A 26,600-nucleotide genomic window follows, 5' to 3' on the forward strand; every position below is an offset into this window, starting at 1 on the left:
TTTTATTATTATTATGTACCATTTCATCGTCATTAATATTTCTTCCTACTCTTCGTAATCCACACTAATAAAAAGCCTGATTGGTGTTTTCACTGTTATAGGGAGACCAAGTGCGCCCTCATTTTCTGTACATGAAAGTTTTGCAAATGATTTGCATGTTCCATTTGCATAAATGTGATCTTTGTGCTTTCCGCGCCACAGCCTCTTATCACTGCATCTTTTCCTGTAAGCTTCGAGCAGACGAGAAGACCAAAACAGCAATACCATTATTCTCTGTAACTTCTCTCGATTTTGCAGGGACCATGGCTCCGGCCATATGCTTGTAATGAAAATCACTGTGGAGGGTTCCTTCCTAGAAACTCCCAGTGAGTATTGTTTTGGAATATATCATCTTTTTGTCGGAGAAATTGCGTTGTTTTCGAGATAGAGAGGATTCGTTGTTGTATTGTGGAGTGCAGCCAGCCATTTGTTGAACTTTGACCTTCATATTGTGTTGCTGTGCCATTTTATTATTATTTGTAATAGTATAATAGGCCCATTACTGAGATGTTATCTTGTTAAGGAATAAAATAATATACGTTCAGGAGAAAGTCGTCACCATAGTCATTGTTATGTATATTGACATTTTGAATGCTTGTCCACTTAACTAGAGTACCGTTCCTTCTTCACTCCCCTAAATTGTCGTGGTTCTTGTGCGCTACAAAAACTGTATGTATATTTCAACTTCTCATGGCAGTGATAATACAAGAATATACATGTAGGCTTGGTGATAATGCTCACATCAGCATTACTTATTTGTCGATGCGAGGGAAACAGCCCAACAGCCTACTTTGGAAGTTTTTGGTCCATCTGAAAATCAACAAATTAATATCGTTTTACTATACATCCATCATACCGTACATGTGGAAGATTTTCCAGGACGACCTTGTCAACCTGCTTTTTATCAGGACCTTTATAAAAGAGTACAAACATGGATAATTCAAGGAGATTCTTTATATGAGCTGTAAGCTTCTTCACACCATCCACACTGAATGCATTGCCTTGAACATCAAGGATTTCCAAACCATGCCCAGCAGGGAGGATTTCTATCAGGTCAGGGACGTCATCGTCATCCAGTTCACATGTAGTTAATGAAAAATCATGCAGGGACCGAAGAACAAGAGGGGATACACCACCCACATGGCCGTGAAGGTTTGTGTTGTACACATTTAACCTATACAACTGTTCACAACTATCCAGCATCTTCACTAGTCTAATGCAATCTTCATACGTTCGGTTTCTCAAAAAGATCTCACCGATCCGACAGCATACACGGGACAGGGATCCTAACACACAGTCATCATCGAAATGAGACATCTCATTTATATCCAGGGAAAGGTTTATTCGTTCACGAAGCCTCTCATCCAGCTCTTCAAGCGTGTTTTCTATGAACTGCAACTCCTTGTTCGCTTTTTCAGACGGGATATACTTGACTTTAATAACCCAACATTTCCTGAGTGACCTGATGTTATCACTCTGTAGCATGTCTCTCATCAGCATTACGTCTTCATGCGATCTACATGTGATATTAACCCGAAGGCGCATAGAAGTGTGGTCACGCAGTCGTTCATCAATATCCCTCAGCAGCCTAAAATCATTATGCGAATTGCAGTCGACAATGAGGACTTTAAGTTCTATTAGTGACAGACACTTCGAGTAATAGTGCATCGCTAAGAGATCCTCATGACTATCACATACTATTTGGTCAGGTCGTTCTAGCTTAACAGCCATTCTTTTAGAACCAGACTCAAGCAATAGCAGGCGTACCAGGTTCTGCAGTTCATTTATCCTCTTCAGTGCAAACAGTTCTTCGTCGTCACTCCATTCTTCCTCTTCATCCGATCCTTCTTCGCCATCCGATCCTTCCTCGCCATCCGATTCTTCCTCGCCAACCGATCCTTCTTCGCCAACCAATCCTTCCTCGGCATCCGAACCTTCTTCGCCAACCGATCCTTCCTCGCCATCCGATTTTTCCTTGCCAACCGATCCTTCTTCGCCAACCGATCCTTCCTCGGCATCCGAACCTTCTTCGCCAACCGATCCTTCCTCGGCATCCGAACCTTCTTCGCCAACCGATCCTTCCTCGCCACTCAATGCTTCCTCGCCTATTTGGTCAGGTCGTTCTAGCTTAACAGCCATTCTTTTAGAACCAGACTCAAGCAATAGCAGGCGTACCAGGTTCTGCAGTTCATTTATCCTCTTCAGTGCAAACAGTTCTTCGTCGTCACTCCATTCTTCCTCTTCATCCGATCCTTCTTCGCCAACCGATCCTTCTTCGCCAACCGATCCTTCCTCGGCATCCGAACCTTCTTCGCCAACCGATCCTTCCTCGGCATCCGAACCTTCTTCGCCAACCGATCCTTCCTCGTCACTGCATCGTTCCTCTATAAGTTGTTTTTGTACATGCTCCAGGATGAGCCCAGTAGCCGGAGACCCCGACAATATGCCGCATACAAACCGAAGCAGATATTTCATGGCACGGACATTGTACGGATTGACTTTCCTCAACTCCTCCTTAAAATCATCTTCGTTTGTGTGATGCAAATTGGCAAAGTAGCATGCTGCGGAGTATTCTTGGATATACTTGTGTAGAAACTCTGCTGCCTTTATCTCTTTCAAGCCACTCGTGAAACTTTCTGTGTGAAGAAAGCCCAACCTACAACCATCCTCCAAATCTTTCTCATCAAATTTTTTTGAGGAGAACCTGAGCATTTCCCCCTCGGGGTTTAGTAGCCCTTTGAGAGCGACTTGTCCAAGTCGACATAAGACTGAATGCGTCAGCTCCTCCACCTTGTCCTCACCTTCGTTGCACCGGTGACTGACCAGAGCCTCAGCAAACTCCTTGAAAAGCACCGTTAATTGCTCAGGCAATTCCGACTGATTTTCCCAAAATATGCACAGAAAGAGTGCAATGATTGGAATTCTGGCCAGTGTGCGTAGGAATGAGCTGGATGTCAAGTGTGAAATTAATGATTTCCCTTTGTCGGCATCAATTTCGGCAAAGTAAGATGTTATGTATGTCTTTGCAGTTTCGAATGTGAAGCCTAATGTTTCAATACGGGCGTACTTTGGGTATCCTTTAACGGCAAAGTCCACCATGTGTGGCCGTGTTGAGACTAAGACAGTGCTGCCTCTCAGCACCTTGTTAAACAAGATGTCCTTGATCCCATAGCCTTCTTTTGGAGCCGGAGAATTGAGCACGTCCAACGGGATCTCATCCAATCCATCCAATAGGAAAGCTGTTTTCTCTTCGTTATCATCAATAACTTTTTTCAAAACGGCCTTTTCAACACGAGGTAAAATCTGGTCACATATGGCCTCAAGGACGCAACTTGTTTCCATTTGCCTCAACTTTACTAAGAACACAAGTTTGAACTTTGCCATCTTGGATTTTGGATCAGTGCTGGTGTGCGCTATTTTCAAGAAAAGAGTTGACTTGCCAAATCCTGCCCCACCCGAAAGAAGGGCCTTAATATTCCCAACTACTTCTGGCTCAAGCATATCATCCCATGATTTGAGGAGAACCTTTACATCCTTATCCAACGTTCGTTTCCCCGATGGTAACAAAATCTCATCGTTTGATGTTCGTTTACCTTTTAATGCCCGAGTGAGTTCTAGTCGAGAAAAATGGTCAACATCCAGAGTTCTGGAAGGATCCAAGGGGTGTGCAGGGATGGAGCTGGTTGTGTCCATGTTGTATTTTAAAACAAGCTGCTGGATGTACTCCAGATCAGTAAGTTGTGCATTTCCTGAAACAAAGCAAAAATTAAAGGTTGTTATGAGTTCATACTACGGAGCCAAATTTCACAATTTAGCTGTCACTCTTAACACAACGTTTGATCAATTTCGCTTGAAATTGGATTATGATAAAAGTTGAATTGTCCATACTTTTTTAGCAATGCAGAAAATTATTTAATTTTACAGGAAACATTGAACGAAACTTTGGCCGAAATTTTGTTATGGAATAATCACGTTAAAAATTTCGAATCTTTCAGTGTCCGACTCTACGGTTCTCGCAGGGTAGATTGGTTGCCGCCACACTACAGTCAATACATGTACGTATAACACCAGGGGTGTTTTCTTTTGGGTTGGGATCGGAGAATTTACAGACTGACATCAGACCCGTACTATGATCCATGTCTGAAGCAGACGGGACAAATGAACAACATTAAATACTAGGTTGCGTTATTTCCAAACAAATTGCACAATAAAAGGGGAATCCCCAACTAAATTAATTTGACGGTTAGTTTGCCGACTGACCCCCAATTCAGACTGAAAACAATATAGGCCAGGCGGAAAGGGGGTGGAGGATGCGGATCTTGTTATTTAACATTGGGAATCTACAATGAAAGCCTTTTAGGGGTAACATACGACCAAAACAGGGGGGGGGTTAATGGTCCGTATTAATAAATCATACAGTTGAAAAAACTTTTAGAAAAAAAAGTAGATTTGTTAAATTTTGATAATTGGGGGGTCACATTTTTAAAAACCACATTACATGACGATCATGTCAATTTATCTTGGAACATCTAAACGCACTTTTTTCTTCAACCAAAACTTTATCAAATTTTGGAGTATCGTCTGGTATTTTGGACAACCTTTTTAACATTATTTTGTCAAAAATGAACTGTGAATTACATGTAGAGCTTCATATGTTCGATATATAAAAACGTATAAAGACTGTGATAAAGTTAAAGGTACAAATGTAAGGAAACTAGCTATATACATGACAGACGATAACAAAAGAATGCGGATACAATGCACTCCATAGAAATCACATATGTTGAAAAAGAAACAGTTAAACGATAAAACAGGCGAGGTGATAAATGATTGTCAATAGTGTTAGCATATAGCTTGAGGTTCCTATATACTACAAGTATGTGAAAAAGAAACGAACACTTACGGAGAATCAGTCCAAGTGATCTGTGACATAATGCAATGATGGACATTTAACTCTAAAGTGACTGACGCGAAAATAAATGTCTAAAGATGGTTCGAAAAGCCTTAATGCAAAAACACGCAAAAGTTATTGGATTTGAAACACCGTTTTAATCGAAGGAAGATAAGCTTGACTCTCATTTTGTCCCAGAAAACATACTAATATACCTACATGTTCATGAGAAAATGTAGTTGTGCCATTGAAAAGTGAATAGGAAGTTTCAATCAATTCGGTTGAAATTTCAGCAAGCCTGGTTGAAGAGGGCATGCGCATGGACAGTTACAACAGTTAACCCAACTTACCTTGAAGACACTTGACGATATCATTTCTGTCGATCCTGGCCAATGCTCCACACAACACGTCCATCTGACATCCAGTGGTAGTCTGCCTTTGTTTCCATTCTACAAGCATCTGGAGTTTTTGACGGTTGACATCTCTTGGGTGGTTGGCCTCACAGGTTGATATGTCTGCATATGTGCAGTGGAGGTGTATTGCAAGATCCTTCCAATCGTGACCAAGTCGCCGAGCGACACCCCAAAGAGTCCGATCAGATATTTCCGCTACAAGATCAAACAGATATTACTTCAAACTGTATTAAAAACTGCATGGGAATAAACTGAAAACATTTAACAAATTCCCGGGTCAGATTACCCGGAACCGGCTCCAAATTAGACTTTTCATTTTTTTGACTCTGTAAAAGTGTCATTTTTGACCCGGAAAATTGTTAGGCCAATTTGGACCCGAATTACGGGCCAGTCTAACCGGGGAGTTTACTGAGTCTGAAAACAAGAATGACAAAAAATTGCAATTTGTGAAGAGTGAAGAATTCGGAAGAGTGAAGATTTTGGATGAGTGCAAAATGTAAGTTGTACGTACAAGTGGATGCGTCTTCTGATACTCCAACGGCGTGGCTTGTAGACGGCCTGGTAGAATCATCATCAGCAGACTGAGTGACACCAACCTCCTCCCTTGATGTAACTCCGGATGCTTGGGGGATCTGACTTGTAGACAGCCGTGTGGACGTGCCAGCTTCATCAGCAGGCAGAGTGCTGACCTCCTCCTCTGATGTAACTCCAGAAGTTTGGAGAATCTGACTTGTAGACGGCCTGGTGGAAGTACCAGCGACCTCCTCCCTTGATGTAACTCCAGATGCTTGGGGGATCTGACTTGTAGACAGCCGTGTGGACGTGCCAGCTTCATCAGCAGGCAGAGTGCCGACCTCCTCCCCTGATGTTACTCCAGGAGATTGGAGAATCTGACTTGTAGACGGCCTGGTGGAAGTACCAGCAACCTCTTCCCTTGATGTAACTCCAGATGCTTGGGGGATCTGACTTGTAGACAGCCGTGTGGACGTACCAGCTTCATCAGCAGGCTGAGTGGAGACCTCCTCCCCTGATGTAACTCCAGAAGTTTGTAGAATCTGACTTGTAGACGGCCTGGTGGAAGTACCACCGCCCTCCTCCCTTGATGTAACTCCAGATGTTTGGGGGATCTGACTTGTAGACGGCCGGGTTGAAGTACCAGCATCATCAGCAGGCGTACCTGCAGTCTTGATGGTCCTGTCAAAATCTGGCAGATGTTTGGACGTTCGCTTCATTTTGTGACATCAGTGCAGTGAACCAGCTCAGTGGGCATGATCTAGAAACAACAAATAGTATACAGGTATACATGTCATGCATGGTCGTCATCTGTTAAACTCCCAAGTGACAAAAGTATAGCCCGAGTAACTAGGACATGGTCTGGCGATAATAGAGTCTTAGGATCATCCCTGTATCACGTGTACCGTTAATCAGTTGCACTCGTACCCCAATGAAAATCTTCAGATTACACCACCACAAAAAGGTAGGCGTACGCCTCTTCCTGAAGCCGTGCTGTACTGTGGCTCATGTGCATCGGATGTTATGCTGAGTGAGATAGCGAATAACAGTCAGTGTTGGAGGTATTGAGGCCGGCCTCGGCCTCGAGGCCGGCCAGGAGTCCGATTTTCATGGCCTCTGCCTTGGCCTCGGAGTGCAAGGCCTTTGCAAGGAGTGTTCTGGCCTCGGTGAATCGGTCGAGGCCGGCTCGAGGCCGCCCACTTTCATGTGTTTTCTATTTCAATTACTTTTTATTTTTTTTACCGCATCAAACCTTCAAAACGCTGCCACAGAGGGTTCCGTGAAACGCAATATGACTTTAAGCAGATACGCACAAATGAATGAACTGGTAATGCGTACACACCCAGAGTTGCAACAAATTTGTTTTTTCATGTTCGACTTGATCCTTTTCTTATTTTGCATGGGTCCTCTGCTGAATAAATGATAAATGTGACCCGCTCCGCAAAAATGAGTCTGTTGTGGCAAAACTGACATTTTGAGTTAAAGGGAATATACATCATTTGCTTTTGCTGTAATTTTCAGAAATGGATGGAATTGGGGGGTTGGAAATATATAGCAAATATAGTTACACTGACTTTTTTGAGGTTTTGGGTTCGAAAATTCTATAAAAACCAAGAAAAACAATCATTTTCCTGTAGTCTGGTTCCCTGACTCCATATAAGAAGAAGCAGAGCAGTTTACATACATTGGGGAATTGTAAGGTCAGGGAACCAGTCTAGCTGGCTCGTACCCGTTCATATGTTTGTAATCGATTGCAAACAAGTGCGATGGTCAATTGGGGCCAGTATTTGAAAAAAGCCAGTTTTTTCCAACGCTGATCGGCCGATCAGCGTTGGAAATTGATACAAAAATACCACTTTTCTTGAAAATGACAGTATACCAGGTGCCATGATTTTACAGGATGCTTTACACTGTCATTCACTAACAGTCCAGCAAGGTATTTCAAAATGATTTGGTAGTTTTATTTTTTGATGTTTGCAAATGTTGTATTTTCCCTTTAACTACATTGATAAAATGGGAATGAAATAAGCTTTCATTTGGTATATCATGGACATCTCTAGGACATTTGATTGCATTGTTGTGCTTGTTTCATTCTGTAAAGTTTTTGCAAAGCTAGAAGTGTCTCAATGGAGAAAAAAGGCTTTGAAAAATGACGAATACACTGTAACTAACCAAGAAAAGCACCAAAGATTCATAATTTTTTTTCTTTTTCTTACAATATTTACATTTCTGTGTAAGATATTTGAACTAAAACTATCAAACAACCAAAATAAAACATAAACAAAAAATCCAAATTTTGAGCAAATTTTTACTGTTTCCATTTCAAAATGGCAAAAGCTTGAATTCAAATTATGCGACATCAGACTCATTTTTGCAGAGCGGGTCACAAATGTACTGTAGCTGAGTTTTTGCTTGTACTTTCAACGGAAATTGGAAACATTGGCCAAAAAAGCGAAAACCACCATCTAAGTCAGGGGCTTCGTTCCAGTGCTACTAGCGAATCTCCCCATGTCACGTCAATGATGTCATTAGCCAGTACGCTGAAAATTTGATTTCAATCTACTCTTGGCCCTGGCCTGAACAAGTGAAGACACAAGTGGGCATTAGCCAAAGCGATAATGGGACAGGGAACCAACCTGTTATTCACATGCATGCGTGCTCGCGCAACGCGAAACCTGTCTATCCTGCGCTTCAGCTTTCCACGTGCGTGCATGATATCACTCAGTTCATCAAAATGAACACGAATTCTCGGATCATAGGGTTTGGATGCAATGGCCAGGAAGAATTTGAAGAACGTTACAAGAGGACATACAGGGCAACAGTGGCGTAGCCAGGAATTTTTCAGTGGGGGGGGGGGGCGCTTGGGGGGCTGGAACATTTCATGGGGGCGTCATGTAGATCAATGATAATTTTTTTAGAAACTCAAAAATCTCAGTGGGGGGCGACTGGGGGACGACAAGGTTTCATGGGGGCTGCCCCCCCCCCCCCCCCCCCCCCCGCAGCTACGCCACTGCAGGTCATACGGTTAAAGTTTATGTAAACTTGTATGAAAAGTCAAAGAAAAGTTACTCCCACGATCTATTTGACACCAAGTTTGTGTTAACTTGCCGGTAACGCCCTAAAAAATTATCCAGACAAATATGTTTATTTTGTAACATTTTATGTTCGTCTGTCGGTCTTTGCTGTTATGTTTACTTTTAGGTACCTTCAATGGTACTACCGGTATGTTTAATTAACCTGTTCATTTGTTTAATTAAACTAATAACACACATATAGTTGCCAAATATGGCACTAACAAGTTTGAGGTCGGCAATTTTGTCTTTAAAAATCTAAGTACGTCGGGTTACCATACACACAATTGTCCTGGAGACAACAGTACCAAAGTACAGAAAGTCGTACGCAAGAGCTCCCCAGCAAGTATCGCTGACGCCATTATGATTCCAAAATTTCTCGCTGTGTCACACAGTGAAATAACTAAACAGCGTCGTTGTATTATGAACACATAAAAGCATTCAAGTCGCGTTCTTGCACACGTTCTGCAAGTCGACATAGATATCCTTGAACCACTGCCCCTGCTTTGCATAACAAGTGCACATGAATGAACGATTTGACTTTTATTCAAAGAAATTTCTATGTACAGTCACCAGACTCTATTCAGTACTTTTGGGTGATTTTTCCCATAACGATGATCACCCCATCGCCATTTTGAAAAAAAAACAGATTCCTTCCACTCCATATCAATATAGATTCCATTCAAATGTTTTGTTCAGAAATCCCAATTCAGGGACATGGACCCTTCACTTCTACAAATACAGACCCTCAAGTGCAGGGGCCAAAATTCTTTATTATTACAGATAAACTAGTATACAAATCGTAATTTGGCCGAATTAGGTCGCGCCTATATGGGCTGCCTCTCATATGTACTGCTATCGGGAAATCTCCAGCGTAATAAAGACTTGAAGAAACTTTATTTTATTTATTTGTTTCAATTATTTTATTTTAAATCTTAAAACATAGGCTAAAATAAAAGCTAAAAGTTGGACAGGCTGCCACGGATATATGTAAAAGTAAAAAAACAACTGTCATCAGACGATTATTCAACCCCTGCCAATAAAGCAGATTTAAAATGCCATTGATAAAAATTAAAGTACTATTGAAAAGTAAATTGTACAAATCATACAAAACCACACAAGACAAGACATGACGAGACATGACGAGACATGACGAGACGAGACAAGACGGGGAGATGAGACAAGACTCAGCACAAAAATCATAGAGTGAAACATTAGACAAACCAGGCAGATACAAAAACATAAAAACGAACTAATACATCAATACTCTTACAACCCAACAAACAAACAAACAAAACAAAACAAACAACCAGACTCAATAACGGGAATGAATGACAAACGGGCTAAAAAGATTATTAGTACCACAAACAAAACAAAACAAAACCGAGAAACAAAAGCAATCCCATCCATTCCCCTAGAGAATTTACACACTAAAGAAACAACAAGAAAATACCCGGTAACAAAATGAAATAAGACACAATGTTACATTGACGATAAAATAAATATGACTGCAATAATTCCTCTCTCAGTTTTGAAAGAAAAGATTCACAGCTTTCCATAGTTAAAACTTTTTCTAATTTTAACACGGTGACTTCGGAGAACATCAATGAGGCAATTGAACAGTTCTCTTATCTTGTAATCCATGTGTCTATCAGTTCTAAGTTTCAAGTGGTGACACGTTAAAGGCTGTGCGACGGAGCTGCCCTGCAATTCATTCCTGAAATTATTGTTGCATTCCCTATTAGTTCATTAACTTTATATTAGAATCAACATTATTATCTATGATAACGAATTTGGCGGGAAACAGAGCTTTCACACAGTGACTTTACTGGTTTATTAAACTGTGTGGGGATTCCTCCAACATCAGGCTTTTCCTTGGTTACAACACCGGTGTCGGAGTCTCACAACACTAACTGAGGGAAACCAAGTAAGCCAAACGGCACGGTACGAGCTATCGCTTCGCAGAGACGGCCGGACTGAAGCGGGAGCGGACCGCTACAGTGACGGGGAAGCAACAGAGAACTCAAAATCTCAGTGGTGGGGGGGGGGGGGGGGCTACTGGGGGGGGGGGCGACAAGGTTTCATGGGGGGCTGTCGCCTTGGACTCGGAGGTTGTGGCCTCGGCCTTGGCCTTGGAGTTGTGGCTTCGGCCTCGGTCTTGGCCACAGCCGCAGAGCTTGTGGCCTCGACTACATGTACATTATGTACAACACTTACATGACTTAACAGCACAATCATGACAATGAAGTATATGCGCCCATAACTTACATAAGTGGACGGTAGCTTGAGGCCAGAGACCAGCTGCCTTTCTTGGCCAAGTGTGCCTTTGTTCCCTGATCTAGTATGGACAATGATGGAAGCTTGGAACAGGAGTGGCAGTGATGGGCGGTGCAATTTCTGCCGCAGTTTCCTTCACTTCAGCAAGCGCACTGCTAAGAAACAGTCCCCAGAATTGTGGAGACCAGTCTCATTGTAGGGTTGGTGCACAGGGTATGAAGTGATGTCCAGGTATGGAATTCTTACTTATTCTATATCACAGCAAAAACATGTAAACTGCATGATTTGTCCACCGAGTTTTTCCTTCCAGTAAGTCATGTAAGTCAGCCGTAATGAGCCATTATGATTGTCCCGTGTGACCATCAGGAAATGGCCTAATTCTGCTAAATGCACTTCAAAAATCTGCTAGATTTAACAAAAACAACTGCTAAATCATCCAGAATTATCGATACACAAAACACATTATAAACACTGATACGGACATGCATATGTTAGAAGATTTCTTTAAAAAGAACAAAATCATAAAATGTCTTTTAAAACATCAGAAATTAAAAAAAATAACCAAATACATGCTACCAGTGCTGCAGTGTGGTCCATACACGTCAGGGAATCTCAACTGACCTGCCTATCTCCGCTGTTCAAAGGTTTGTTTGAAGTGATCGAAGCTTGTTCAAAACATAATATATGCTAGGATCACCGATTTTTTGCTGAAAAACTGCTAAAATGTCATTCTGCTAGATTTTCTGCTAGATTCCTTTTTCATCCAAAAAAATCTGTCAGATCTAGCCGAAAATCGGCTAAAACGGTCACCCAGATGATTTCTGAAATCTATAGAGGGCGCTATTTTTTTTTACCGTTTCCGGTTCGCGATAAATACCACACATTTATATTACATTAGCATGTCACACTAAACGGATTACCCCAGATTAAAATACGGATACCTATATCAAAGAAGAAGTAGCAGTGGAGGTTCGGGGGGGGGGGGGGGGGGGCTGGGGGCTTTAGCCCCACAACATTTTTCTAGCCCCCCCCAAAAAAAAAAAATTCCATAAAAGAAATTGCACTTTTAGCAAATTGTAAGAATGTGACGTACATGCGAACGGTCTCCCCTAAATAAATAGTCGTGAGAAGGGTGCATTTCATACGGAACACTTTTATTTAACATAGTGCGCCATATATAGTAGGATATTGTCAGCCTCCCCATTGAAAATATGGCGCGTTAGAAAAGAAAAATGTTAGAAGAGGAGGATCAAGTTTAAAGAGGGATCAGGTTTGAAGAGGTTAGGAGGGGACAGAATGTAAAAGTTAGAAAAAGTTTAGAAGTAGAAGTTGGAAGTAAATAGCAGACAAAGAATAGTGGAGGAAGAAGCTACAAGAGAAGGAAGAAGGGATGAAGAGAGAGAAGATGTTAGTAAGAGAGAAATTAGAAGGAAAAGTTCGACGAACAATTAAGAAGAAAAATTACAAGAAGAAAGAGTTTGAAGAAGGAAAAGTTAGGAAAAGAAGAAGTAAGAAGAAGAAGAAGAGGAATCTAGATTAAAAACAAGTTAGAAAAGAAAAATGTTAGAGTCGGAAGATAAAGTTGGAAGAGGAGGATCAAGTTTGAAGAGGGATCAGGTTTGAAGAGGGATCAGGTTTGAAGAGATTTGAGCAGATTCACTGATTATGCATCCGAATCTTGACCTCTAGATTTTGACCAATCAGTGGTCAAAGAAAAACTGCACTTTTAAGAGATATTCTTTTCTGCATTTAATGCTGAATTCTCGCACATAAATATTGTTCAGATTTCTTGTAACATTTAATTTCAGTTCCCCCACACACAGTCAGTTGTTCTCATTATGAACAATTAGAGAAAATAATTGAAATGTTTATGTCAATTAAAAAATACAAAACTGTATTCGCAATGTTTTATTTCCAAAGCGGAAGTTTCCTATCGTAGCCAGGGCGTTTGCCGAGCATTCCGATATTTTCATGAACAATCAATAAACCCAAGATGTCGCAAAGGTATCGGGGAAGAGATTATCACATCTTAAATTAACTACATTTAATAATAATTATTATTATTATTCCTAAATGTACCATTAGGAAGACACCTCATCGTTATTTTTTCGATAATAGGGAGACACCGGCTTTCAGGGAGCCCCCCTTTAGAGGCAAAATGTTACCGTCGCAATTAGGTTACATTTGATCCTCGTGGTCTAATTAGTAAAAACAAAAATACCGAAATTCGTGGGAAAAGGACAAGGGAAAATTTGGTTAGGGCACATTTAATTTGGAAATAAATTTGTCGGAAAGTCTGACGCATCTGCCAACAATTAGGTACTCAAGGCGCTGGTAATTTTGTCTCTTTTTAAAGACTGGTAATGTGATGTGTCAGAATGACTAACAGACAATTCGCAAACCTTCGTTTCATATCAATGATTTAAATAAAGATCCAAAACAAAGAAGCATACAGGTAAACAAATCCAGGCCACACAAACATTTCAATGATTACAAACAATACGACAGTTAGGTCGGTTAGTTATGTATTTCACACAAACTTTCCTGAAACCTTGATTTCATTTTTAACGCCAGGTAGAAAGAAATAGTTACAAAACGTCCTCCAGAAAACACAACTATATCTGCGAGTATATCTTAAAAGTACACCTCCTGCTAAGAACTGAAGTTATCTTGCATCAGCTGCTATACAGTAACATTACATAGGTTATGATTGTTATAACATAGCAAAAGATTTAAGCTGGTTTCTTGCATCAGCTTTTGTCATAAAACAAACATGTTGGGCACAAAAACGTTTCAAAAGCTTAATTCCCATCACATCAGCTATTGAATTGGAAGTGGATTAAGTAATATTTCATTACAGACCTATGAATAGTACTGCTTGGTTTTAATTCCATTGAAGGTACGATGTAGTCAAAAAATAAGATTCTACGGAATGCAGAGAATATTTTACAAAGAAAAAATTGTGCCAAAAGCAGAAGTTGTCTTCCATCTGCTGTTAAACAATAAACATACAATGATACTAAGGTGGGTTTTTCCATAAGTTATGGTGCCAACTTGTGACTTTCTGACCCAAAATAAAAAACAATTAATAACCAGGAGATTCAATAATAATGTTCAGGATAAGTGGAGGATATTGACATTCCTTATTAATAAATTATTGTAGCCCAAATCATACATTATTTACTCCAGAAATGCCAAAATACCATGTCAAAACCCATTTAACGTGTAAAGGGAACAACAAATAATGTTTCTGCTAATTTTTGTTATAATTCATGCTCAATATGGTATGTTTATTTTAAATGTATTTTTTGTCTTACCCAGGATAACACATCAATGTTTATTGTGAAATTAACTTTCTTAGACTAAAAATAACATTTCTGTGCATGATTCCATAAGGGGACACCATTTTGGTGTCCTATTTGCACGTGAAACATGGCCCTAAATAAAATAATTCCAAGCATGCAATCTTTGTTACAATTTCACACTCATCAAGTGGAACACATCAGTAGTCGTGATACATTTGGATATGCCATAGCCTTGACCAAGGCTATCAGCTTGTTCTCATACGAGCTTGTTCCCGCTACCGCACACCGCGCGCGCCGCGCCGCGACAATAGGGAGGTTTCGCAAGCGAACGGATACGCTTACACTTACGCTTAGCTATCCGTATCCGTTTTTTACTTACGTGTAGCGAGCGAGATATGCGTGTCGTCTGCACGTTTAGCGGATAGTGAGTGGCGTATGACGTCATACGTGCAGACGACACGCATATCTCGCTCGCTACACGTAAGTAAAAAACGGATACGGATAGCTAAACGTAAGTGTAAGCGTATCCGTTCACTTGCGAAACCTCCCTACAATCACTAGTTGTACTATACCGTTAGCCTCAACGACCCTTGCGTGTGCTTTGTGTGCATGTATTGTACGTACGCCCCACACACACTTCCGCAAACAGCCGTACAATAAGTCGAAGCGCCTCGACTTACTGTACGGCTGTTTGCGGAAGTGTGTGTGGGGCGTAAGTACAACATGTACATGCACACAAAGCACACGCAAGGGTCGTTGGGGCTAACGGTATAGTACAACATTGTGTCGCTGCGCGCGCGGTGTGCGGTAGCGGGAACAAGCTCATATGGGAACAAGCTGATAGCCTTGGTCAAGGCTAGATATGCCAGTGAACCCAATAATGTTTTGATTTCTCAAATGTCCTGTGTAACAGGGATACCAAAAAGTGGGTCTTGCTTACACGTGAAACATTTGGGCTAACGCACTGTGAATCTCGTTCAACTAGATATATTAAATAATTAAATATAGTGCCATTCTAAAGCAGTATTAACTTGCTTTAACATAATGAAGGGCATTTTTTTCATACAGCACCTGGCAGTATTTGATCATCCTACATTTGTATAAGAACCAACAAACACATTTCAAAAGCAGTTTGAAAAATGTCACAACCTTGGTGTCCATTTACACGTGAAACCTGGCAACCATACTGTCAGGAAACTAGTTAGATGTTTCATCCGTTGCTACCAAATATTTAGGTACAAGTACTATAATTTGAGCTATTAAAATCATTTGTACATATTTCACTACTGGTAATACTGGGGAAACAAATATCACAATGTAAAGAGGGACACTTAAATTCATTGGCCCCGCATTTATGGAATCGCCCACATACACTTTGATTGACCTGTCTTTCTTTAAAAACATGTGTTCGTCTATTAAACACTTTCACTAGGATTGCAAACATCAAAGCCACTTGTCTCAAAGGTGGATGTTTTCTTGCTTCAACAGTTACTTACACTTAACAATACAATCATCATATTCTCATTAATGAAACCCTGCTTGGTTTCATTCTACATTACGGCAACATGTATAATTGTCTTTACAAGATTGAAATTTACAGCAAATGAAAAGCTTTGAAATCTGAAGGTTTCTTCCTTCAACCATCAAATAAACAATTACATAACAAAATAACGTTTATACATTAAGCTCTAGTTCCAATTTACCGGTATATATTTTCAATGAGTTTTCTTTCAGGAGGGGCATAGATTAATTTTGACAATTTTGTTTCACTACAGGGTGAGTCAGTAAAAGGAAAACGAAATGGCAGGACAATTTTCTTAATAAAGTTCTGCACGTAGCACTTTCAAAATCTAGGATATTAAAGTCAAATCAATAAGCTTTCTTTTAGTAGAAGAATAATTAAATCACTCATTGTACCTTTGAAGTTACGGAATTTTAAACACAACCACCGTTTTAAAGTTCTGTCCACAGGTCACTTAAAAAGGTGTGCGGGGTTTTTTTTCAGCAAAACGAAAACAATTCACACACATCCCAATTTGAATTGTTTTCGTTTTGATTCATGTACTAAAAAAAGCTTAATAATGGGGATTTTATATCCTACATTGTGACAGTGCTACATGCTTTATAAATTATTGCGAAATTGGTCCCGCCATTTGGGTTCCCTTTTTTTTTTACTCACCCTGTATAGCTAATAACTGCAAAGTTTTGTTTGTCACAAAGTTTAATGTTTTAAGAACATCACTGTGTGGCTCATTATTATTATAATGGCAGCAATTCAATGACTGTCAAGAACTGCAAACGACAAGTTGTTAAGCTTCACACTGCAATTTTGAACTGATTCTTGAGAAGAAAAAAAACTGTTCTTGTTATCTTCATATATTTACGTGGTATGTTTGCAATATCTCTGTTCAGGAATGTTCAGTTATGTCTCTGGCAAACCTCAGTTGACTCGCTAGAATTGAGAGAAAAATAAGGAAGGAAATTTAAGTCTTAGAAGCAAGAAAGGGATGAGACAGAACAGTTCTTGGCAGGAAACCACGTGATGCAGCTGTACTTGTCCTTTATTGGAATCGAACCGGAACCACTAAATTTTCAGAAAACGCGTCCGACGCAAACAACCACGATTCAGAGTCAAATGAGCCTCAACTTGAGAAACCCTATTTCGATGTGCACCTCGAACTAGAAACAAGACACAAGAAAAGATAAAGCAGATAGCTTGATTGAGTAAATTCAGGCACCTTAAGAAAACAACAAAGTGGCCCTGTTTGTAATCGACAAACCGTGGACAAGAGGAGGTGAAAGGCGAGAGAAGTACGAAGCACTGCATAAAGTTGAGTAAATCCACAAAGTCAAGATATGAACCGGATACTGATTGTGCACAGGCAAGCACTACAATGCTCGGCCTACATGTAAGTCAGTCAATGCAGTATAGCCCTGATGGGATTTGAAACGCGGATAAGGCCAGGTGGAAGGCAAGGGAAGTGGTACCACGTAAAGTGGAGTCAATCCACAAGGTCAAGATATGATCCGGAAACTGATTGCGTAGAGGCAAGCAAGCACTGCAATGCTTAGTCAATCATTGCAGTAGCCCCGACGGTGAACAAAGAATAAGTTCACTTTGCAACGGAACAAATTCACGACGTCCTGGGATTTGAGCAGAGGAGACCAATACCATTATTCTCTGTAACTTGTCTCGATTTTGCAGGGACCATATGGCTCCGGTCATGCTTTTTATGTTAATCACTGTGGGAGGGTTACTTCCTAGAAACTCCCAATATAATGGGTAATATAATCTTTTTGTCAGATCAAATGTGTTGTTTTCAGGATAAGGAGGATTCGTTGTTGCAGTGTGGCATGCAGCCAGCCATGCGTTGAACTTGACCTTCCAATTGTGTTGCCTGCCATTTTATTATTGCCATCATAGTATGCGTAGGCCTACTTCTGAGATGTTATCTTGTTGAGGAATAAAATAATATCAGTTCAGGAGATAGTCGTCATACATTGACATTTTGAACGCTTGTCCGCTTTAACTAGAGAACCGTTCCTTCTATGCTCCCCCTAAATTGTCGTGGTTCTGGTCCGCTACATGAAACTGTATGCATCTTTAAACGTCTCAAGGCAGTGATAATACAAGAATATATCTTGGTAATAATGCTCATAGCATTGCTTATTTGTCGATGCGAGTGAAATAGCCTAACAGCCGAATTTGGAACTTCTGTGATCCATCTGAAAATCAACAAATAATGTCCTTATGCACGTAGTCCGTTAAACCTTGCATGTGGAATAATTCGCTTGACCACCTGGTCAACCAGCGTTTTATGAGGACCTTCATAAAGGAAATCAAATATGTCTAGATCAGGCAGATTCTGCAGATGAGCTGCAAGTTCCAACACTCCAACCCCACTGAATGCATTGCCATGAACATCAAGGGTTCTCAAACCATGCCCAGCAGGGAGGATTTCTTTCAGCTCAGGGAGGTCATCGTCATCCAGTTCACATGACATTAACGACAAAACGATCAGGGACCGAGGAACAAGAGGGGCTAAACTATCCAGATGGCCGTGAAGGTTTGTGTTGGACAAATATAAGAATTTAAACCGTTCACAACTATCCAGTACCTTCACTAGTCTCGTGCAATCTTCATACGTTCGCTTACGCAGAGTGATGTCAATGATCCTACAGCATACACGGGACAGGGATCCTAACACACAGTCATCATCGAAATGAGACATCTCATTTATATCCAGGCCAAGCTCTATTCGTTCACGAAGCCTCTCATCCAGCTCTTCAAGCGTTTTTTCTATGATCTGCAACTCCTTGTTCGCTTTTTCAGATAGGATATACTTGACTTCAAAAACCCAACATTTCCTGAGTGACCTGATGTTATCACTCTGTAGCATGTCTCTCATCAGCATCACGTCTTCATGCGATCTACATGTGATATAAACCCGAAGGGACATAGAAGTGTGGTCACGCAGTCGTTCATCAATATCCCTCAGCAGCCTAAAGTCATTATGCGAATTGCAGTGGACAGTGAGGTCCGTAAGTTCTGATAGTGGCTGACACTTCGAGTAATAGTGCATCGCTAACAGATCCTCATGAGTACGACAACTTGTGTCAGTTGGTCGGTCTAGCTTAACAGCCATTTTTTTAGAACCGGACTCGAGCAATAGCAGGCGTACCAGTTTCTGCAGTTCATCCCTCTCCACTGCAAACAGTTCTTCGTCGTCACTCGATTCTTCCTCTCCATCCGATCCTTCTTCGCCATCCAATCCTTTCTCGCCGTCCGATTCTTCCTTGCCAACCGATCCTTCTTCGCCAACCGATCCTTCCTCGCCATCCGATCCTTCTTCGCCATCCGATCCTTTCTCGCCATCCGATTCTTCCTCGCCAACCGATCCTTCTTCGCCAACCGATCCTTCCTCGCCATCCGATCCTTTCTCGCCTACCTTGTCAAGCCATCTTGAGTTGATGCGTTGTTTTTGTACGTGCTCCAGGATGAGCCCAGTAGCTGGAGACTCCGACGATGTGCCGCATGCAAACCGAAGCAGATATTCCCAGGCGAGAACATTGCCTGGATTGATCTGCTGTAACCTTTTCTTAAACTCTGCTTTGTTTGCGTGATGCAAATTGGCAAAGTGGTATGCTGCACAGTGTTCTTGGATTAACTTGTGTAGAAACTCTACTGCCTGTATCTTTTGCAAACCACTCGTGAAACTTTCTGTTTGAAGAAAGCCGAACCTACAACCATCCTCCAAGTCTTCCTTTTCAAATTCATCTGAGGAGAACCTGAGCCTTTCCCCCTTGGGGTTTAGTAGCCCTTTAAGAGCGACTGGTCCAAGTCGACGAAGGATTGAATACATCAGACTTTTCGACTTTTCCTCGCCTTCTTTGCACCTGTGACTGACTAGAGCCTCAGCGAACTTGGTGAAAAGTGCCGTTAGCTGCTCAGGCAATTTCGACTGATTTTCCCAAAGTATGCACAGAAAGAGTGCAATGATTGGAATCCTGGCCAGTGTGTGTAGAAATGAGCTGGATGTCAAATGTGAAATTAATGATTTCCCTTTATCGGCATCAATTTCGGCAAAGTAAGATGTTATGTATGTCTTTGCAGTTTCGAATGTGAAGCCTAATGTTTCAATACGGGCGTAGTTTGGGTATCCCTTAACGGCAAAGTCCACCATGTGCGGCCGTGTTGAGACTAAGACAGTGCTGCCTCTCAGCACCTTGTTAAACAAGATGTCCTTGATCCCATAGCCTTCTTTTGGAGCCGGAGAATTGAGCACGTCCAACGGGATCTCATCCAATCCATCCAATAGGAAAGCTGTTTTCTCTTCGTTATCATCAATAACTTTTTTCAAAACGGCCTTTTCAACACGAGGTAAAATCTGGTCACATATGGCCTCAAGGACGCAACTTGTTGTCTGCACTTGCCTCAACTTTACTAAGAACACAAGTTTGAACTTTGCCATCTTGGATTTTGGATCAGTGCTGGTGTGCGCTATTTTCAAGAAAAGAGTTGACTTGCCAAATCCTCCCCCACCCGAAAGAAGGGCCTTAATATTCCCAACTACTTCTGGTTCAAGCATATCATCCCATGATTTGAGGAGTACCTTTACATCCTTATCCAACGTTCGTTTCCCAGATGGTAACAAAATCTCATCGTTTGATGTTCGTTTACCTTTTAATGCCCGAGTGAGTACTAGTTGAGAAAAATGTTCAACATCCAGGGTTCTGGAAGGATGCAAGGGGTGTGCAGGGATGGAGCTGGTTGTGTCCATGTTGTATTTTAAAACAAGCTGCTGGATGTACTCCAGAGCAGTAAGTGGTGCATTTCCTGAAACAAAGCAAAAATTAGTTAAAAGTTGTTATGAGTTCACACTAAGGAGACAAATTTCACAATTTAGCTGTCACTCTTAACACAACGTTTGATCAACTTCGCTTGAAATTGGATAATGATAAAAGTTGTACTGTCCATACTTTTTTAGCAATGCAGAAAATTATTTAATTTTACAGGAAACATTGAACGAAACTTTGGCCGACGTTTTGTTATGGAATAATCACGTTAAAAATTTCGAATCTTTCAGTGTCCGACTCTACGGTTCTCGCAGGGTAGATTGGTTGCCGCTACACTACAGTCAATACATGTACATATAACACCAGGGGCGTTTTCTTTTGGGTTGGGATCGGAGAATTTACAGACTGACATCAGACCCGTACTATGATCCATGTCTGAAGCAGACGGGACAAATGAACAACATTAAATACTAGGTTGCGTTATTTCCAAACAAATTGCACAATAAAAGGGGAATCCCCAACAAAATTAATTTGACGGTTAGTTTGCCGACTGACCCCAAATTCAGACAGAAAACAATATTGACCTGGCGGAAAGGGGGTGGAGGATGCAGATCTTGTTATTTAACATTGGGAATCTACAATGAAAGCCTTTTCGGGGTAACATACGACCAAAACAGGGGGGGGGGAGGTTAATGGTCCGTATTAATAAATCATACAGTTGAAAAAACTTTTAGAAAAAAAAGTAGATTTGTTAAATTTTGATAATTGGGGGGTCACATTTTTAAAAACCACATTACATGACGATCATGTCAATTTATCTTGGAACATCTGAACGCACTTTTTTCTTCAACCAAAACTTTATCAAATTTTGGAGTATCGTCTGGTATTTTGGACAACCTTTTTAACATTATTTTGTCAAAAATGAACTGTGAATTACATGTAGAGTTCCATATGTTCGATATATAAAAACGTATAAAGACTGTGATAAAGTTAAAGGTACAAATGTAAGGAAACTAGCTATATACATGACAGACGATAACAAAAGAATGCGGATACAATGCACTCCATAGAAATCACATATGTTGAAAAAGAAACAGTTAAACGATAAAACAGGCGAAGTGATAAATGATTGTCAATAGTGTTAGCATATAGCTTGAGGTTCCTATATACTACAAGTATGTGAAAAAGAAACGAACACTTACGGAGAATCAGTCCAAGTGATCTGTGACATAATGCAATGATGGACATTTAACTCTAAAGTGACTGACGCGAAAATAAATGTCTAAAGATGGTTCGAAAAGCCTTAATGCAAAAACACGCAAAAGTTATTGGATTTGAAACACCGTTTTAATCGAAGGAAGATAAGCTTGACTCTCATTTTGTCCCAGAAAACATACTAATATACCTACATGTTCATGAGAAAATGTAGTTGTGCCATTGAAAAGTGAATAGGAAGTTTCAATCAATTCGGTTGAAATTTCAGCAAGCCTGGTTGAAGAGGGCATGCGCATGGACAGTTACAACAGTTAACCCAACTTACCTTGAAGACACTTGACGATATCATTTCTGCTGATCCTAGCCAATGCTCCACACAACACGTCCATCTGACATCCAGTGGTAGTCTGCCTTTGTTTCCATTCTACAAGCATCTGGACTTTTTGACGGGTGACATCTCTTGGGTGGTTGGCCTCATAGGTTGAGATGTTTGCATATGTGCAGTCGAGTTGATACGCAAGATCCGTCCAATCGTGACCAAGTCGCCGAGCGACATCCGAAAGAGTCCGATCAGATATTTCCGCTACAAGATCAAACAGATATTACTTCAAACTGTATTAAAAACTGCATTGGAATAAACTGAAAACATTTAACAAATTCCCGGGTCAGATTACCCGGAACCGGCTCCAAATTAGACTTTTCATTTTTTCGACTCTGTAAAAGTGTCATTTTTGACCCGGAAAATTGTTAGGCCAATTTGGACCCGGATTACGGGCCAGTCTAACTGGGGAGTTTTCTGAGTCTGAAAACAAGAATGACAAAAAAATGCAATTTGTGAAGAGTGAAGAATTCGGAAGAGTGAAGATTTCGGAAGGGTGCAAAATGTAAGTTGTACGTACAAGTGGATGCGTCTTCTGATACTCCAACGGCGTGGCTTGTAGACGGCCTGGTAGAAACATCATCAGCAGACTGAGTGACACCAACCTCCTCCCTTGATGTAACTCCAGATGCTTGGGGGATCTGACTTGTAGACAGCCGTGTGGACGTACCAGCTTCATCAGCAGGCAGAGTGCTGACCTCCTCCTCTGATGTAACTCCAGAAGTTTGGAGAATCTGACTTGTAGACGGCCTGGTGGAGGTACCAGCGACCTCCTCCCTTGATGTAACTCCAGATGCTTGGGGATCTGACTTGTAGACAGCCGTGTGGACGTGCCAGCTTCATCAGCAGGCAGAGTGCCGACCTCCTCCCCTGATGAAACTCCAGAAGTTTGGAGAATCTGACTTGTAGACGGCCTGGTGGAAGTACCAGCGACCTCCTCCCTTGGTGTAACTCCAGATGTTTCGGGGATCTGACTTTTAGACGGCCGGGTTGAAGTACCAGCATCATCAGCAGGCGTACCTGCAGTCTTTACGGTCCTGTCAAAATCTGGCAGATGTTTGGACGTTCGCTTCATTTTGTGACATCAGTGCAGTGAACCAGCTCAGTGGGCATGATCTAGAAACAACAAATAGTATACAGGTATACATGTCATGCATGGTCGTCATCTGTTAAACTCCCAAGTGACAAAAGTATAGCCCGAGTAACTAGGACATGGTCTGGCGATAATAGAGTCTTAGGATCATCTTTGTATCACGTGTACCGTTAATCAGTTGCACTCGTACCCCAATGAAAATCTTCATCAGATTACACCACAGCAAAAAAGTAGGGGTACGCCTCTTCCTGAAGCCGTGCTGTACTGTGGCTCATGTGCATCGGATGTTATGCTGAGTGAGATAGCGAATTACAGTCAGTGTTAGAGGTATTGAGGCCGGCCTCGGCCAGGAGTCCGATTTTCTTGGCCTCTGCCTTGGCCTCGGAGTGCAAGGCCTTTGCAAGGAGTGTTCTGGCCTCGGCGAATCGGTCGAGGCCGGCTCGAGGCCGCCCACTTTCGTGTGTTTTCTATTTCAATTACTTTTAATTTTTTTTACCTGATCAAATCTTCAAAACGCTGCCACAGAGGGTTCCATGAAACGAAATATGATTTTAAGCAGATACGCACAAATGAATGAACTGGTAATGCGTACACACACAGAGTTGCAACAAATTTGTTTTTTCTTGTTCGACTTGATCCTTTTCTTATTTTGCATGGGTCCTCTGCTGAATAAATGATAAATTTACTGTAGCGCAGTTTTTGCTACGCCCCCCCCCCCCCCCCGGCTACGCCACTGCAGGTCATACGGTTAAAGTTTATGTAAACTTGTATGAAAAGTCAAAGAAAAGTTACTCCCATGATCTATTTGACAAGTTTGTGTTAACTTGCCGGTAACGCCCTAAAAAATTATCCAGACAAATATCATGAATATGTTTATTTTGTAACATTTTATGTTCATCTGTCGGTCTTCTTTGCTGTTATGTTTACTTTTAGGTACCTTCAATGGTACTATGTTTAATTAACCTGTTCATTTGTTTAATTAAACTAATAACGCACATATAGTTGCCAAATATGCACTAACAAGTTTGAGGTCGGCAATTTTGTCTTTAAAAATCTAAGTACGTTGGGTTACCGTACACACAATTGTCCTGGAGACAACAGTACCAAAGTACAGAAAGTCGTACGCAAGAGCTCCCCAGCAAGTATCGCTGACGCCATTATGATTCCAACATTTCTCACCGTGTCACACAGTGAAATAACTAAACAGCATCGTTGTATTATGAACACATAAAAGCATTCAAGTCGCGTTCTTGCACACTTTCTGCAAGTCGACATAGATATCCTTGAACCACTGCCCCTGCTTTGCATAACAAGTGCACATGAATGAACGATTCGACTTTTATTCAAAGAAATTTCTATGTACAGTCACCAGACTCTATTCAGTACTTTTGGGTGATTTTTCCCATAACGATGATCACCCCACCGCCATTTCAAAAAAAAAAAAGATTCCTTCCACTCCATATCAATGTAGATTCCATTCAAATATTTTGTTCAGAAATCCCAATTCGGGGACATGGACCCTTCACTTCTACAAATACAGACCCTCAAATACAGACCCTCAAATAAAATTCTTTATTATTACAGATAAACTAGTATACAAATCGTAATTTGGCCGGATTAGGTCGCACCTATTTGGGCTGCCTCTCATATGTAAGCCTACTGTAAAAGTAAAAAAAAACAATTGTCATCAGACGATTATTCAACCCCTGCCAACAAAGCAGATTTAAAATTCCATTGATAAAAATTAAAGAACTATTGAAAAGTAAATTGTACAAATCATACAAAACCACACAAGACAAGACATGACGAGACGAGACAAGACGGGGAGATGAGACAAGACTCAGCACAAAAATCATAGAGTGAAACATTAGACAAACCAGGCAGATACAAAAATATAAAAACGAACTAATACATCAATACTCTTACAACCCAACAAACAAACAAACAAAACAAAACAAACAACCAGACTCAATAACGGGAATGAATGACAAACGGGCTAAAAAGATTATTAGTATTACAAACAAAACAAAACAAAACCGAGAAACAAAAGCAATCTCATTCCCCAGAGAGAATTTACACACTAAAGAAACAACAAGAAAATACCCGGTAACAAAATGAAATAAGACACAATGTTACATTGACGATAAAATAAATATGACTGCAATAATTCCTCCCTCAGTTTTGAAAGAAAAGATTCACAGCTTTCCATAGTTAAAACTTTTTCTAATTTTAACACGGTGACTTCGGAGAACATCAATGAGGCAATTGAACAGTTCTCTTATCTTGTAATCCATGTGTCTATCAGTTCCAAGTTTAAAGTGGTGACACGTTAAAGGCTGTGCGACGGAGCTGCCCTGCAATTCATTCCTGAAATTATTGTTGCATTCCCTATTAGTTCATTAACTTTATATTAGAATCAACATTATTATCTATGATAACGAATTTGGCGGGAAACAGAGCTTTCACACAGTGACTTTACGGGTTTATTAAACTTTGTGGGGATTCCTCCAACATCAGGCTTTTCCTTGGTTACAACACCGGTGTCGGAGTCTCACAACACTAACTGGGGAAACCAAGTAAGCCAAACGGCACGGTACGACTACGAGCTATCGCTTCGCAGAGACGGCTGGACTGAAGCGGGAGCGGACTGCTACAGTGACGGGGAAGCAACAGAGAACTCAAAATCTCAGTGGGGGGGGGGGGGGGCGACTGGGGGGGGGCGACAAGGTTTCATGGGGGGCTGTCGCCTTGGACTCGGAGGTTGTGGTCTCGGTCTGGCCTTGGAGTTGTGGCTTCGGCCTCGGTCTTGGCCTCAGCCGCAGAGGCTGTGGCCTCGACTACATGTACATACATAAATGTACAACACTTACATGACTTAACAGCACAATCATGACAATGAAGTATATGCGCCCATAACTTACATAAGTGGACGGTAGCTTGAGGCCAGCGACCAGCTGCCTTTCTTGGCCAAGTGTGCCTTTGTTCCCTGATCTAGTATGGACAATGATGGAAGCTTGCAACAGGAGTGGCAGTGATGGGCGGTGCAATTTCTGTAGCAGTTTCCTTCACTTCAGCAAGCGTACTGCTGAGAAAACACTAAACAGTCC

General features: G+C 41.1%; 2 protein-coding genes across 3 annotated transcripts; both read right to left on the bottom strand.

The window, feature by feature from the left end:
- LOC119735584 lies at window positions 1-23,217 on the bottom strand. Its single transcript, XM_038209347.1, has 6 exons — window positions 23,006-23,217; window positions 6,105-6,269; window positions 5,855-5,939; window positions 5,281-5,538; window positions 2,122-3,788; window positions 1-2,085 (listed from the first exon to the last, which is right to left on the bottom strand). Exons 4-6 carry the CDS (start codon window positions 5,387-5,389, stop codon window positions 865-867), a joined length of 2,997 nt encoding a protein of 998 aa, XP_038065275.1. The 5' UTR covers window positions 5,390-5,538; window positions 5,855-5,939; window positions 6,105-6,269; window positions 23,006-23,217; the 3' UTR covers window positions 1-864.
- LOC119735585 lies at window positions 20,635-26,600 on the bottom strand. 2 transcript variants are annotated; one of them, XR_005272189.1, is made up of 4 exons: window positions 26,415-26,600; window positions 22,921-23,516; window positions 22,347-22,604; window positions 20,635-20,846 (listed from the first exon to the last, which is right to left on the bottom strand). XR_005272189.1 is itself a non-coding variant. In XM_038209348.1 (3 exons), exons 2-3 carry the CDS (start codon window positions 23,473-23,475, stop codon window positions 22,446-22,448), a joined length of 714 nt encoding a protein of 237 aa, XP_038065276.1. In that variant the 5' UTR covers window positions 23,476-23,516; window positions 26,415-26,600; the 3' UTR covers window positions 22,182-22,445. The 2 variants fall into 2 exon arrangements, 1 of the variants encoding a protein (XP_038065276.1); XM_038209348.1 differs by lacking the exon at window positions 20,635-20,846 and having other exon boundaries at window positions 22,182-22,604.

Source organism: Patiria miniata, unplaced genomic scaffold (genome assembly GCF_015706575.1).
Source record: "Patiria miniata isolate m_02_andy unplaced genomic scaffold, ASM1570657v1 HiC_scaffold_29, whole genome shotgun sequence".
In the NCBI taxonomy this organism is placed as follows: domain Eukaryota; kingdom Metazoa; phylum Echinodermata; class Asteroidea; order Valvatida; family Asterinidae; genus Patiria; species Patiria miniata.